The sequence below is a fragment of the Salvia hispanica genome, chromosome 3 (genome assembly GCF_023119035.1).
Source record: "Salvia hispanica cultivar TCC Black 2014 chromosome 3, UniMelb_Shisp_WGS_1.0, whole genome shotgun sequence".
NCBI lineage: Eukaryota > Viridiplantae > Streptophyta > Magnoliopsida > Lamiales > Lamiaceae > Salvia > Salvia hispanica.
Window position 1 is genome coordinate 21833450 of NC_062967.1, and position 16882 is coordinate 21850331.

General features: G+C 38.9%; 1 protein-coding gene and 2 pseudogenes across 1 annotated transcript; 2 read left to right on the plus strand and 1 right to left on the minus strand.

Annotated features, from left to right (window-relative positions):
• The first annotated feature begins 846 nt into the window (after positions 1-846).
• LOC125209586 lies at positions 847-1463 on the plus strand (annotated as a pseudogene).
• Positions 1464-2456: 993 nt separating this feature from the next.
• On the minus strand, positions 2457-7211 carry LOC125209587 (annotated as a pseudogene).
• Positions 7212-10709: 3498 nt separating this feature from the next.
• On the plus strand, positions 10710-16200 carry LOC125216854 (kinesin-like protein KIN-12F). The gene is made up of 14 exons (XM_048118626.1): positions 10710-11184; positions 11329-11451; positions 11604-11687; positions 11760-11885; positions 11978-12037; positions 12124-12270; positions 12357-12452; positions 12688-12836; positions 13046-13192; positions 13412-13541; positions 13633-14481; positions 14564-14707; positions 14793-15581; positions 15670-16200. The coding sequence occupies exons 1-14, from the start codon at positions 10870-10872 to the stop codon at positions 15925-15927; spliced, it is 3417 nt and encodes a 1138-aa protein (XP_047974583.1). The 5' UTR covers positions 10710-10869; the 3' UTR covers positions 15928-16200.
• The last annotated feature ends 682 nt before the right edge of the window (positions 16201-16882 follow it).

Consider the following 16882-nt stretch of genomic DNA (forward strand, 5'->3'; position numbering starts at 1 on the left):
TTTTTAGTTCATGTTTCATTATAATTCTTAAAACTAGTGTCCAAAAGGAATGAGATTCCCAATATTAACGGAAGTAGTATTTGGCTTGATCCAAGAATATCATCAACTTGTTTATTTCAAAGTATATAACTATACATTAATCGCATCAAAACCTTAATTTATAACCCAAACAATAAATCTATCGTGTTTTCCATTAATTCCTAATAAAACCTTAATTTATACTCCCTACGCGAATATGAGTCGCTTTTCTATTTTGGTCTGTTCACAAATAGGAATCCCAGTTCATTTTTACTATAAGAGTGCGATTGGTAGAAATGCAGGGCAAGTTATCAGATTATGGGTTTTCCCAGAATTTTAATTAACTAATCTCGGTTATAATGGCATTTGGTAGAATTATTTTATGGTTTACTCCATTGTTTGGTAGCCCTTAGACATTATGCTGAATAATTATACTCCCTCCGTCCCGCTTTAGGAGTCCCGATTGATCAATTTTAAGTGTCCCACTTTAGGAGTCCCGGTTGGGATAAATTAATAAAAAAATGTCTACAAAGTGTTAAAAGTGGGTCCCAACATTCACTATAACAAATAAAAAAGTGTTAAAAGTGGGTCCCGACATCCACTACAACTAATAAAAAGTGTTAAAAGTGGGACCCAACATCCATTATAATATTTATTTATTACACTCTCAATTAAAAGTGGGACCTAACATCCACTACAATATTTCTTTATTACACACTTGACACTTTTTTCTTAAAATATGTGTCCGACTCAACCGGGACTCCTAAAGCGGGACGGATGGATTATTAAATATTGTGAAGACATCTATGCCCTTACTTTTTGAAGAGAATGTCTCCCTTAGCCTCCTTCGTTCTTGCTTCCCTGCATATTGGTGCGGAGTATTTGTGTGATTCGCGCCATCTTCTCAACCTTCCCTCGCTGCTGGTTGTGGTGGAGCTCTCACACCTACTGCTGCAGACGCTTATATACGGCGTGATAGTGTACACGATGATTGGTTTTGAGTGGACCGTAGCAAAATTCTTCTGGTACCTTTTCTTCAAGTACTTCACCTTGCTCTACTTCACTCTCTACGGGATGGTAGCAGTGGCCATCACGCCCAACCACAACATCGTTGTCATCGTCTCCTCCGGCTTATGCGGCATTTAGAACATATTATCCGGATTCATCATCCCTAAGACGGTGAGAGAATCAACACAGAATAGCTAGCACCGGAAATGTGAACTTTGTCTAACGTCGTTTTTTTCTCTTACATAGGATGCCGGTATGGTGGAGATGTCGAAGCTGTGCTCGACACCGATGAAACGGTCGGAGATTTTGTGATGACTTACTTTGGATTCAAGCATGATTTTGTAGGATACGTGGTTGTTATCTTTGTCGGAATAGGCGTGCTGTTTGGCTTTATTTTTGTCTTCTCTATTAGGGTGTTTAATTTCCAAAAGAGGTGAAAAACAAAGGAACAAGTTTGTTATGCTTCATATTTGTATTCAAAAAGAGGTGAAAAAGTTAGTAAGGAGATTTTTTGGCTTCATTTTTGTCTACACTAAATCAAGAAAGTAACTGAGGAAATGGATGATTAATAAATGTTGGTCTAGGGGTGTCGAAATGGGTACCCGCGGATAACCGCACCCAACAAGTCTGGTACCCGAACCCGATTTTGCCTCCAATGTTAGTCCCGATACCCGTCCCGCATTGTGTCGGGTATAACCCGATACCCGAGTCGGGTATCCCGCACCCGACACCGAGGATACCCGACCCGATTCTAAACTATAAATTCAAGAATAAATAATCCAATTCAAGATTAAGCTATGTAATAAGAGTACTATCGCAACAAGTAACAATAAATTAAATAGGAAATACAATGGAATAAACAAAATAAAACACACATGACTACTGATGCGGATGGAGATGTTGCCGGTGGCGACACATGCAAGTGGTATGGTGGCGGGTGGAGACGTCGCCGGTGGCGGCAGATGGAAGGAGGCGGAGAGTTGGAGGAGAACTAGTACAGACGTGAGAATGAGAGGGAAAAAGATTAAAAAAAAGTTATAAAACTTAACCCAATTAAAAGATGGAAAAATACAAAAAAGTATATTGTGACCGTATGATTAAAATAAAAAATGATAAATTACAAAATGCTAACAATTGGGTAATTCTTGGGATTAACGGGTAGTGGGTACCCAATACCCGCCGAGTATTGGGTCGGATAGGAAATTACCCGATACCCACTACCCGTTTCGACACCCCTATGTTGTACTAGTTTAATTTAGTAGTTCAAAATGAGAAAGAAACCAAGGAAAGGGAAAGTGGAAAAAGGGAAAGCTAATGTTAGTAGTCGCATATGTTACAATCAGAAACTATATCCTCTCTCAACAATAAGCAAGCAAGAATAATAAAGTGAGGAAGTGAGGAAGATGCCACAACCATCTAATCTCTAATCTTCAAATATCTAAGTCATCCAAGAAGCTCTGCAACCCCTTCAAACCTTCAGCAAAGATGCTCTGATGCACTCTTCCGCGAGGGACCACCAAATTGGGCGGTGGCTCCGGCTGGAAGCAGACCACGACCACCGATAAATTATGTTACGATCACGCCTTGCTAAGGATAGCATTGCTCGGTAAATCGTGACTAGGGGAGGGAATTAAGAAGAGGGGAGAGAAATGGGATGAGAAAATTAACAATAAGACACACAAATATTTCTTCATAAGATAATTGAGGTTCACAAGACCACGAAAGATCATGAGGATTTAAAAGAGTGTTTAACATAGGCCACTCATTACTGATCATTGTTCCTATGACCCATTTAGTACAAAATACTAACAACAATGCACAGCGGAAGGAGTTGTAACCACATGGTCATGTGTATGAAGACACATGCCACGAAAATCCTAAAAAAGAGATGAGACGACCACCAACTCCACTCAGCCACTATTTCATCACTTGCTCAACCTGCACATTTAGAAATACATGCAGGGCTGAGTACGGGGTACTCAGTGAACACGTTGCCGAAAGATACACATATATAAGAAAAGTTATTATCATGTCATCACAGTAACACACAGGGGTTTTTTCTTAAAGGCCCAAGCTTACTAAGTTCATTTTCATAAAGTTCGCCTGATCAGGCTAAGTTCATTCCAGCAATCTGCCATATCTGATGGTTCATTTTGTGTCGGGAAGGTGGCCACCTTCCACGATCACATTGACCGGCCAACCCTTACGATGACTCACGATCCATTCCTTTGTGTACACTAACTCGAATAGGATCTTGGTCCCATTGGAGTCCGAATTTGATTCATTCATTCATTTGGCATTGCCAAACAGATAGACATCATAAAACAAATAATTTATGGCACGATAACATTTTAAAAAAAATAAGTGGGATTTTATCAAACAAAAATCATTTCATATATTTGATAATTTTATCCACACTTAATGTGTTGGATATAAATCCCACCTCAAAGCTTTCAATTAAGACTTTATACAAGCTCGACCTTGGAAAATCAAACTCCGTGAACACGCCCTTCTTGAAAGAGAATAATGATTTAAATTAGTCTTAAGAACACACATAAGGTGCATGACATGAAATGATCCTACATGGAGTATGCATCCTATGTTCGCGGTTCGATCAAGATTGTGGATCTCTATTTTATAAGAGACCTTAAAATAACTATTTGGGAGAGAGTTCAGTTAGCTCCTACATTCCTAACTTCAAGAAATTAATTAATTAAGGAGGATAAAGTATTAATTAATCACTAAGATTAATTATTTAAAAGCTGCAAACAAATTAAGCAATATCAAACCCAAAACTTGGAGATTAAGTCATTTTCCTCACTTAGGCTCCAAAGCCCAAATTTCTCCTTTCCTCTACAATTTTCGGTCCATGCTAGAATAACTAAAAGACTATTTCACAAAATTAATTGGCCCAAAAAAGGAGGCCCAAAACTCAGCATCAAGGAAACCCTAATATTTTGACAGAATGCGCCTCTTTCTCCCACTCTCTTCCCGTAACTCTCTCTTCGTCACATCTCCGCGGCGGCCATGGCATCGCTGGCGAGCGACGCGGCCACCAGTGCGTCTCCCTCCCTCTTCGTTCTCTTTTCCTCGGTTTCCCCTTCTCTCTCGGTCTCTTTCTCTTTCTCGGCCGACGAAGCTCGGCTGCCTCCCGGAGAAGAAACTCCGTCGCCGACATCCACCCATCACCGGATCTCCGCCGTCCTCGTCCACTTGCAGGTAGATTTTCTTTACTTAAACTCACGATTAAACATACACGCACATTCCTCACTCTGGTTCGATTCCAAACATCGACTCTTCGTGAGAGGGGAGAAGGGTGCAACGGGGTTCTGTGCGGGTTAAGGGGCGGCACTGGGTTGCTTGGGATGAGGTAGCGACGACCGGTCAGCGAGCTCCGGGCCACGACAGCGTCGCCGGGCAACAGCTGCGAGGGTAGGGAGGTGGGGGTGCATGCGTGGCTGCCGGAGACAGCAGCGGCGGCAGCTGCCGCCGAGTGATAGCAACAGCAGCAGTGGCTGCCCTGGGTTACAACAACAGCGACGTTCGGTGCTCATCGGTGGACTCTTAAAAGCTAAGTTTCACGATTTATCTCCTTTGGCATTTTGAGGACAAATTGATTTAGCTAAGGCATACTCAAAACGATTATCTAATTTCTTCAAGTTGTTGCTCAATACTTGTCTTGATTTAATCCACTAAGGTGGCTTTTGAGGGATTAAACTTGCTACTGTTCTTATTCTTAAAACATGGCTTGTGAGTATTAAGCATTTTATTCCTCATTGATCAAGCTCTAGTTGTGATTTTAAGCCCGACGAGAAGTTCTAAATGTTAAAGAGGGTGGGGGTGAAAGAAGTGGTATAGAATTGGTGTTTGACATGAGAGGCTTCTAATGTTCATGCTTTAACAAATGTAATATGAAAATGACTATGTAGTAAAAAAAATCATTGTTAGGAGAATTTACCTTGAGAAAAAGGAGAAGAATGAGGGTGGTGTGTAGGAACCTAAACTCTTCTTCTTCAAACACTTACATGCATCTTTTCTTGAAAAGAACTTTGTTTAGAGATTTTGGATGGTGAATCAATAGGGTAGATCATGAAATGGTGTGGTATTTGGAGAGGAAAATGATGCATGGTTTTACATAGTTAGAAGCTTGGTTCATGAAGAGAATGTATTGTCCAAGAGTCACGGACTTTTTGCCAAATGAGGCAAGTCGTCTTGTCAATCATTCCTTTTGCCTAAAATGGCAAGAATATTATGTCTCGTCGCTTAAAAAGATGTGAGCCATCATTTGGAAAACGTGAGCCATCGTTTGATAAGCGTGTTTGATGTAATGTGATTTCGTCGATCGTCTCGTCTTGATTTAACATGCTTCTTATCCATTCGTGCAAGTATCGGGGTTCAAGGCGTGACTAATGCGCAAGATCCGGAGGGCATGGAAAGTATTTTTTTTATTTTTTTTTATCTCTACTTAAACGTTGAACTCGTGTACGAATTTTTATTTGAGAAAACTACATCTATTGTAATAATACTATTTTCATTCACTACTAAAAAAAAATATACTTCACAACGATTAATCATAACGAGAAGTAAAAGAAAAAAATAGGCGCGAAACCTATATATATATATATATATATATATATTAATAGGTCGATTTTCTAAAAGTCTTAGGGAATAAAAACGGCGGGTGTTACAAATTATCTCTACTATTTCTCTTCAAAGCTTCGTCCACGAGATCCTTACTGCACATCAAGGGGTCGTTTTGCTCCTGGAGTCTTCTACGAGCAAAATCCACAACGTTTTGGCTCAGAAACACGTCCCACATGCCATCACGCCCAATGATGAGAAACTCATCTTCTTCAGTGAGCCTCGTGGTCATGAGTTCAGGCTCTGCTTTAAGTGGTACGCCATCATCACCTTTCAGTCCTTCCATGTGCCAGTCGCCCAATGCACGAGCAACATTTAGTTGCCCGTTGAGATAGCCGTCGTATACATAACCTCCTGAGGCTTCTATACAATGCCTCTCCCTCAAGCAAACAAGTTTATGATCTCTCGACATCTCTATCACTTTACCCCTTCGACAGAGTACTGCAGTCTCCAACATTCGCCACCACCAGTGACCTACATTGAGACAAGGAGAAGACGTTCCATTAATAACATTTCTCATTTGTTCACAACATTGAATCATCCACAACTAAAATACCGACCTCCCAATTACCAGAGCTGCCAAAGCAGTGGTGCCTGAAGCAAGATCTGCATCTGTGGAGCAAGCTTCTGCAAAAGCAGCATCCGTCTGTAAAAATGCGCACGACAATACCCTCTCAATGTCCCGCAGAAAATCTCCATCCTCAATAATGAACCTTGGCATATTATAGCATGCATAGTCAGCAGCATGTATCCCTCCATGTCCATCAAAAACCTGACCAATACAGAAAATATTTCATTACATACTAGCCATACAAACATCCCCAAATAAGATTATTTACCACAACCAAGAATAGCTACGATTTCACATGCCGAAAGTAAGAGATAAAAATATTAAGTTAGTATAGATAAAAAGAGTTACAAACCCCATAGAAGGCACTGAACTCTCACTAGAGCCGCTAAAACCATAGTCATTCATCATGTTGCCTGCACAAACATATACATCTTCCATGTTCGAGCGAAAGCCAACATCGGCCCATGCTCCCGACCGGAGAAGAGGCACATATTCAGCATCACTATCATCTAGGTTAAGTCTTGGTTCAAACGAAATTTCTGATGCCCTGCTTCTCACCTGCTACCATTAAGTCAAAATCCAATTGAGAAAGCAAATGTAATGAAAGTTGAGCCAATTACTCAAGAATTGCAGTAAACAAACAAATCATGTTGCTGCGTATGGACAATGTCGTCCACCGTAAGGACAACGGCCTCCGTCTCCTTTCTTTTTCGTTGTCTGTCGTTAGCCATCCTACAACAACAGAGTATGTAGTCTGAAGCCAAAGTAACGGTGTAAATAAATCTACAACACACACATGGTTATCGATGGGCCAACATATCCTCACAAATTTGCACAATCAACACCAACAACCAAATAGCCTTTTCAAATTCAACATCATACACCCATACATCCAACATCAACGCTAAGTGTACAGGACATGATCACCTAAAATGTACAAAGCAACAATAACAAATGCGAATATCACAACCATTTTCGCTTATAGGTATGAAAAACACTGGGGGTAGTGACTATTGTCTATGCATCAAAAAAGGATGGTATCAACCATGGCCGACCATCGAAGAGGGTGAGGAATTCATACTTACCGACCTGTTACTCGATCTACTGGGGTAGTGTGCGTCGAATAAAGCTCGACAAATTCCTTATACAGAATGAAATTGCATCTATAAATTCAATTCAGATTTCACTAGTAACCATTCACATATCATGAAATAAATCAAAGAGCCGATGTGTTCATCTGTAGCACTGGATAAAGCTATAGTGTTGAACTTCAGTCATTCAGATTAGCGATAAGTGTAACGACATACATGTGGTTGTCAGAGACCTCGATTTACCACCGACAAGGAATGACTGGTGCTGCCTCTGTGTTGTAGAGAACAAACACTAGGAGGGCAATTTGGGCATACAACTCCACTTCACGAAGTCGGAGAAGCGAAGAAAATTAATACCACAAATTTTGTGAGATAGTGAATTGCAAGAATCGGCGAATCTATTGTCGATCTCCGTGAGATCCAAGAATTTTGTGCCGGGTCGTCCGACTAAATCGACCTCTACCAAACGGTGGAGAATGTGAGATAGAAATTATACAAAATTGAAGATTGTGTATATTTGATAAGAGATAAATAAACATTTTATTGAAAAGTTGAATTAAGTTGGATTTAATCAGAGTAAAAAATGTATGTTCCCCTAAATCGTAGTATTAATAATTGGACTTAATAAGAATATATGTTAAGTTTAACGACTAACTAAAAGAAATAAAAGTACTAACATAATGCCAAGAATTCACTTATCGCCCGTGTGGTTTAAGTAATTGGAAAAATCACTTATTATGTCAAGGTGGTACATTACTTTTGATCAAACATATGTTCTATCGGCTATTCCGAGACATGTTTGGGCGGCAATTGAACCTCCAAAAACTACTATACAAGAGATAGAATGTTAGAAAGAGAACTTGTGAAGTCCCAAGTATGCTGGGAAGAGAACTTGTAGAGTCCCAACCTGTTGGAAAGAGGAGATAGCATATACTCCCCATGTCCCAATAAAAATAAAACGTTTTTCATTTTTGGTTGTCCCATTAAAAATGAAATATTTCCTAAAATGGAAACAACTCTATCTCTATTTTTTCATTTGTCTTACTTTATTCTCTCTTCATTAACTCCCAAAACAACACTACATTAAATCCCGTGCCGATTCCCTAATATTTCATTTTAAGTGGGACGGAGGGAGTATAATGTAGAGTTCCAATAGTCTAGTCCCTAGGTACATTTCTATAAATATCAATGTACAATGTATCGACAAATACAATTCAGTAAATAACCAATCTTCTCCAAATATCCAATATCTGATTATTCAATAAAGAAGCTATCTGCCAGGAATTCATACGGTCAAACTCTGAAGGAGAAAAAAGGAAGCATTGGATGTCATGGGATCGTATCTCCAAACAGGTCAAAGAAAATGGTTTGGACATTAGAAAATTCAAGGATAATATAAAATCTTTTTTTATGAAGGTGTGGTGGACGATTAAATTGAATAAGGGTTTGTGGTCTAACTTCTTGCTTTCTTTGTCTCCAAACTCTCATAAGAAAACCTCATGGTCTAGCATTTTGAAGGTAGATCTAGAGGCTTCAAGGTTATCTAAGGTTCTTGTCAGACGGCGACGATCGCTCCTTTTGGTTTGACAATTGGTATTGCCTTGGTGTTTTCTGAGATTTACCATCTGACATACATTCTCCTCAATCACATATTTCGATTAGAGATATTTTCAAGGATAGGGGAGGAGGGGTATGCAGAGGCGTTTGAAAATTTTATCTCGCAAGAGGCTATGTGGACTTTGATGTATATGGAGATGAACTTTAGAGACGACCTTGATATGTTTGTTTGGGCTTATACGATAACTGAGATTTTTTCAGTTAAATAAGCTTATGAAGCTATTCGGAATTCTCATGAAGAGGTTTTTCTAGTGCCACATTTATGAAATAAGTTTGTCCGTTTGCGTATTTCAATTTTGAAATGAAGATTGTTTAACTACCTATATCATTTCCCTTATGTTCTTCAAAGATATGGGTATGTTCTATAACCCTCGATATGTTGTTTCTGCCAAGGTGCTTATGACAATATTGGGCATGTTTTTTTCTCTTGTGCAAAATCACGTGGCATATGGACATATTTTGCAGGAATCTTGGATATCAATTTCCATAATGACATTGGCTTATGGAATTATGTTCAATCACCGGTCACCAAAAGGGGTTCATCCTCAACTTGGAAAATCATTATTAAAGTGATTCCTTTGTTTATAACATGGGAGCTTTGGAAGGCTAGAAATAGATACCTCTTCGATTTAGAGAAATTTCTCAAGATCGAATAGCAAAAGAAGTGCATATGCATGTTTGGAATATGCTTAAATCTTGAGATTTATGTGTGTCTTCTCAAAGGGAAATGAACAAAATTGACCGAGCATTTGGGTTGAAGTTGAACATTACCAGGATGAATCAAGTTATATTGGTTTGTTGGAAGCCTTCAAGCTCTTATATCTTAAGCACATATGGTTCTTATTTTAGCTATCCAGGAGCAGCAGGATGTGCATATGTGCTCAGGGATCAACATGGTCACTTTATTTTGGTAGTATCAGTGTTTTTGGGGCATGTTGATAGTTTTACCGCTGAAATTATGAAAATTTTTATAGAGATGAGGAAGTGTGCAAGTATTGGTTTGTGGAATGTGAGAGTTCAAATGGACAACAAACCACTAGCACAAATGTTGGATAAGGGTGAAGAGTTCCCATGGAGGAATTATGCCGAGTTGTGTGAAATTTATAAAATCATGGACACATATACATACGAGGTGGAACATATTTTCCGTGAAGTGAATGTCGTCGCAAATTTCTTGGCGAAACAAGCGTCCTCAGGTCTCTCAATCAAATACAATTGTGCTTCTATGCTCCCCCACACTACAAGAAGTTCGCTACGCCTTGATAGTATTTTCTACCCATACTTGCGAGAAAAAGGGGCAATAGCTCCAAGGAGACCTTCCAAAACAGAAGATAATGCTGTGAAAATGCTCGAGTTGGATTTTTGCGTCAGAGAGTAGAGCTGGGGAAGGAGAGGTGATGGTGATGGTGATGGTTAATGATAGCACTAGGGTATTGAGGAGCTTCAATAAATAGAGATTGTTAGTTTTAAAAGGAGAAGGCTATAGAAACAAATTGAATATATTTGAATCTATCAATTGAAATGGATTCTTTTTTTATATATATAAAGTACTGTAATAACATAATGAAAATTCAAAACCCAATTCAGCCGAAAGGAAATTTTTACATAATCATCAAAAGGGAGATTTGAAACGTGTGATACTATATAGATCCCATGCCTATTTTGGTCATTCTACAACCTGGTTTAAAATTTTAAACGCTCCACGTGCATTTTGCAACGGTCATATACACTACAACGTCTCTCTTCATTCTCTCCAAAGCAACATTTCAAATTTCAATCAGATCTTCGACTTCTTCCTCTCTCATCTCTCTCCCTCTCTCTCGCTGCACACTCCGCCATCGATACACAACCATATTTCTTCAGCTTTATCAGATCTTTCTTCAAATTTATAGGTTCCTTCAAAGTAATTAACTGGTTCCAACCATGGCAAAGTCCGGTTCTGAAATCTTCGAGAACAGCAGATTCTTCGGGAGCATCACCTCTTCAGTGCCGTTCAAGAGCTTACTCTCAAAATCGAAGCAGAAACCCTCTCTAACTCGACGCTCCAAATTTCCGTCTGACTCCGAGAACGTATCTCCGATGGATCCCAACATTCAAATCTGCGATCCCCCCCTTTCCTCCTCTGTTTCCTTCCCCAAAAAATCGCCTTCGAAAGTCAAAATCAATCCTCGAAAGGGAGTACTCGCCGCATCAGAAGTTGAGCAAAAAGTACCCGAAGCTTCAGATCCACCAGTGAAGGTATTTCTATTTTGGCGGAGTGAAACCCTAATTATATTTGTATAATTCGAAAATTCTTACTAATATGATGCAAAAGAGTTTTTCTTTTTGCTACAGAGAGGGGAATCGTGATCTGGTTTACTTTTTTTTTTGGAATTTTGATAGGTTGCGGTGAGAATTAGTCCTGCTGTTGGAGATGCAATGTTGAGAAAAGTTTCCAAGGATTCACTATATGTTGAAGAAAGGAAATTTACATTTGATACGGTGTTTGAGTCAGATTCGACTCAGGTTTGGCATTTATACAACATTTTTCATTGCAAATCTCTTTGTGCGTTTCATTTGGATTCTCTGATTACATGGACTGAGATTGAAGAACTCATCTTTCTTAGTTTAGTGCTAAAAATTTAAACGTAATAAAGTTATGGGTTTGTGATTTATAGGAGGAAGTATACCAATCAGTAGGCGCTCCTTTGGTTAAGGATGCATTATGCGGTTATAATACATCAATAATCGCTTATGGACAGGTAAATTTCTGGCCTCTTAAATTGGATTTTAATAGTGAAAATTTGATATATTCTTTGGTTTTTGAATACTAGACTGGGAGTGGTAAGACCTACACAATGTGGGGACCTCAAAGTGCAATGGTGGATGATCCATCCATCAGTGGTCTTCAGGGTATCGTCCCTCGCATTTTCCAGGATCTTTTCTCGAAGATTCAAAAGGTAGATTACTCAGCATAATCAGTTTAAATTGTCAGATTTTAATTTTAACTCGACAGGTTGACTGATGCGGTATGTATATCATTGCTTCTCAGGAACAAGGGAATGTTGATGGCAAAAAGATTAATTATCAGTTTCGCTGCTCATTTCTCGAGGTGATTCTTCTTCGCGGAGCATAAAAAAATACTACTTCGTTTGATTTTATTACACAGCTTAGTTTAAACATGATCCATTTCTATAGGTGTATGATGGCAAGATTGGTGATCTTCTTGATCCAACACAACGGGACTTGGAGATAAAGGATGATGTAAAAAATGGATTTTATGTAGAGAATTTGACTGAGGAGTATGTTGCCTGCTATGAGGATATCACTCAGATTCTAATTAAGGTAAGAGGGAGGCTGAACTTATATTGATACTTGCATATTTTTCTTTCTTATTGCTGGTTTTACTCTAGTTAAATTTTATCACGCAGGGCCTATCAAATAGAAAGATAGGAGCAACAAATATAAACTCCAAGAGCTCAAGATCCCATGTTATGTTCACATGCATAATTGAATCATGGTGCAAGGTATAATCAGTAATGGTCCAATATATTTGATTTCAATGTTCCAGCCAAATCCAGACAAGCTGTTGAAAACTTGTTATGGATGTTTACATTGTGATAGTTGATTCACTTGAATCTTCTATATCATTCGGTGTTGTTTCTTTTAGTGATAGTTGAACATCAAGTGAAAGTTTATGTGTATATTCTGAATCTTTTCCTATATTCATTTAATACTGTAATCCTAAAAACTACCATGCAGGATTCCTCATCCAAGTGCTTTGGTAGTTCAAAGACTAGTAGAATCTGTCTGGTCGACCTTGCCGGCTTCGAGAGAAATGTTGCTGACAACGCTAGTAGGCAGCATATGAAAGAAGGAAAATACATAAAGAAGTCTATATCACAGCTTGGGTATGCATCACCTTTTGAGCTCGGTTCAGACCTTTGTTTAGTGTTATATCAAGTTAATGCATTTTCTTTGTCTATAGTTCATTCCTATGAGGTCTTTTGATTGCATAACTTTCATTTGCATACCGTACACAGGGTTTGAATATGCTTTTGTCTCAAACATTCAGTTTATTGCATACATCTGATTCACTGCTTCTTATGAATTGGTATAGGCGCTTGGTTAACATCATTGCTGGAAGGCTACCTGACAAATTGGATGAAGTTCCATATAGAAGTTCTCGTCTGACTCATCTTCTGAGAGAATCATTTGGGGGCAATGCTAAACTTTCCGTTATATGCACCATCAGACCAGACCACAAGTAATAAATTCTATCCATTTAACTTTAATTTAGTAAACAATTTATGGAAAAATCAATGTTAAGTTGACTAGACATGTTCTTGGTGGTGGTACTGTATCAGTCTAACCTGTCTAGCTAACTGGAAAGGTTATTCAGTTTTGAAGCAGATACATTATCTAGAACTAGGTTGTCTCCTATTCTTACTCTCATGAATTCGATTGTTGTTTGCTTACAAAACAGGAGTAGCAGTGAAAGTATAAGCACTCTTAGATTTGGACTGCGAGCAAAGCTCATGATGAATGAACCTGTAGTGAATGAAATAACAGAAGATGATGTGAATGACCTGAGCGATCAGATTCGTCAGTTAAAGGTACTGTTGGTTGTTACTGAAAGAAGAACTCAGATATGCTTTGTTTTTTTTATTGTTTTAGTGAATCAAGAAGGTCCCTTCATTGATGCAGGAAGAGCTTATGAGAGCTAAGTCCAGTTCATCTGAGTCATTTGAGAGCATTTCTGGCAACTTTAGAGGGGGAAATGTGCGTCAAAGCTTGAATCTTTTGAGACAAAACCTCAACCGTTCACTGATCTTGCCTTGCATGGAGAATGATTCCGAAGAGAATATATGCATCAATGAGGAAGATGTGAAAGAATTAAAGCTTCACATTGACAAATTGCGTAGCTCTGAGAATGGAGAGAGTGAACAATATATAAGTTGTTCTGAAGAAAGTGAAACGGAGGAGCCATTCTCTAACAGCACTGAACTAGTGGACGATCAAGACAGCGTTGCTATTGATCTTCCTCCATTGATGAATAGCTTGTCAATCAGTACTAGTCATCAGTTGCTTCAAGATCCTGTATTGTCTGAGTCACCTAAGATAAGAAATTCTCAGCGGAAAAGCCTGATCTTCGCATCAAATCATCTTGAAGAAGTGGAACAAAATCTGGATGTAATGCGGCAGTCACAAAAACCAGACAACGTTGCATCGTCCTTAAGATCTAGTAGAATATTTGCAGGCCCTACCGAGTCCCTAGAAGCTAGCCTCCATAGGGGCTTGCAGATCATAGACTATCATCAGAGGAAGTCTGCTCCAGATAGATCATCTGTGTCGTTCTCGTTTGAGCATTTGGCTAATGTTTCTGCTGCTCAAACCTCACCTGAAAGACACCCTACAGATCAGTCATCTGCTACTTTTGTTTGCACTAAATGTCAAGGAAGAAATGAGGTAAATGAATCGAAGGGATTAGCTGACAAGGACCTCAGTGCTATCTGCAAGGACCAAGCAGCTCAGATTGAGCTTCTAAACAAGAAGGTATGGATATTTTCTTTGTTGCAAAATGTTGGACATATTAGGCCATGAATGTTGTAGTTAATTTTCTGGTGTGACGACACAGTTGGAGCAATGCAAGTGCATGAATGATCAGTCTGCTATCAGCATATGCAGTGGCTCGACTAATTTCTCAGACTTAAAAAACCATCTTCAGCCAATCAATGAGGAAGAACCTGAGAACTTTGACAATCCAAACTCTGCTAACAAGGTAAGGAATTTTCTCGCTAAGAAGTTCATTTGCATTCCATGCCTGTTATTTTTTCCCTTATCCTGAGCCTTTTTGTGTTTTCCAGCTCCTTACATGGAACAGTGAAGAAAATGAACAACCAGAATTCATAAAGGAGAAATGTGAAATCAAAGAAGTACAAGAAAACTACAATCTTAGCACAAAAGAATCATTTACTTCCGAAGAGAGGGAAGCACTGATAAGTGAAATCGAAGTTCTCAAACAAAAACTGCAGTTCTACACTGATGCACCAGCACGGCGATCAACTGACAAACTCAGATCGTCGCTGCTGTCACAGTCCTTCCAGCTAAGAAAAAGCTCTACATTTGCTAATAGCGGAGAGGAGCTGGAGAAGGAAAGAGAAAGGTGGATGGAAATGGAAAGTGACTGGATCTCACTAACTGATGAACTGAGGATCGAAATTGAGTCCAACCGCCAGCGAGCAGAAGAGGTGGAGATGGAACTAAGGTCAGAAAAGAAGTGCACGGAAGAGCTGGATGATGCCCTCAAAAGATCGGTCATCAATCATGCCAGAATGATCGAGCATTATGCAGACTTGCAAGAGAATTACAACGAGATAGCAGAGAAGCATAGAGCAATCATGGAAGGGATAGCAGAGGTGAAAAAGGCCGCCTCCAAAGCAGGCGCCAAGGGTCGCCATGGCTCTCGTTTCGCAAAGGCCCTCTCAGCTGAGCTCTCTGCTATGAGAGTGGAGAGGGAGAGAGAAAGGGAGTTGCTGAGGAAGGAGAACCGAAGTCTCAAGATTCAACTCAAAGACACCGCGGAAGCTGTGCATGCTGCAGGCGAACTACTTGTTAGATTGAGAGAAGCAGAAGCAGCAGCCTCTCTAGCTGAGGTAAACAGACATAATACTAATATACTTGTAACTAAATGTGCATACAACATTGTGGCAAGTGAATGAGAAATCTGACATGTGTGTGCAGGAGAAGAACTCGACGATGGAAGAAGAGAATGAGAGGCTGCGGAAACAGTTGGAGAAGGTGAAGAGAAAGCACAAGATGGAGATGATCACCATGAAACAATATTTAGCAGAAAGCAGACTACCAGAGGCTGCTTTGAGGGGCCCCATATACAGACAAGACTCTGATGAAATAGCAGCAACTCCTTGCTATGACACAATGCCAGATGATGATCAGGCTTGGAGGGCTGAGTTTGGGGCAATATATCAAAACCCATTTTGAAACCCAACATTTTCACCCATCTATCTACTTCCTACTTATTCTTATTTCAACAGCAGTCAGTGTGGTTCTTGGCCACATGATTCATTTTATGCATTTAAACGATGTTCGTTACATATGCTTGAAAATATATTTGTTTTCAAGTAATTAACGTTGGTGCCTATGATAATTTCCAAAGTAGGATATTCAGGCTGCGAACGAATTCTTATGTGTCATTGTAATACTACGTGGTTCCTAATAGACATTGCTTAGCTCATGAAGAGATTTTAGATCTCAGGTATTTGCATATAAATTTATAAATTTTCGAGAAATCCTAGTTTTGCAAAACCAATTTAATTTTCTTTAATGTTCTAATTTTGCAATCAATCAAAATTTCAGAATAAAGATGACTTAATGTCTTACAATCAATAAAGATGACTTCTTACTAAATTATTTCATTTGTTGCACTTTCTTCCATCTCATTTGTAAATTTTTATTTTTCATTTTCTTCCTTATTTCTTCATATAAATCCTAATACAAAAAATGATATCATTCCATTTAGTAAGTATAATGTTAGTATGTCGTTTCATTGCCTAAATTTTATGTTATTTTGGTTAACATTGGATAACGTAAGTAAGTCGTCAAACTATGTCAAGTGAAACTGATAGCAAAATCAAAACAAATTAGTAGTGTTACTACTCTGTTGAGATTTTAGATGAGATTTTAAAATTGGTACGCCAAAACAAGAATTTGACGAAAATTTAGTAATATAAGGACAATAAATTTTCAACAATGCCACCTTACATGTCCTCTCTCATCATGGAGCTATGGAAGAAGCACATGTAGGCGGAAAATCAGCAACTCCGTTGGGTGTTGGCGTTTGCCATGTGTTGCCTTCCTTGTAGGTGTGGCGTTTCTGAATGTGTTATCTTATAAAGTACTACTACGTAATAAGTAAATTGTAATCATATTTTCCATG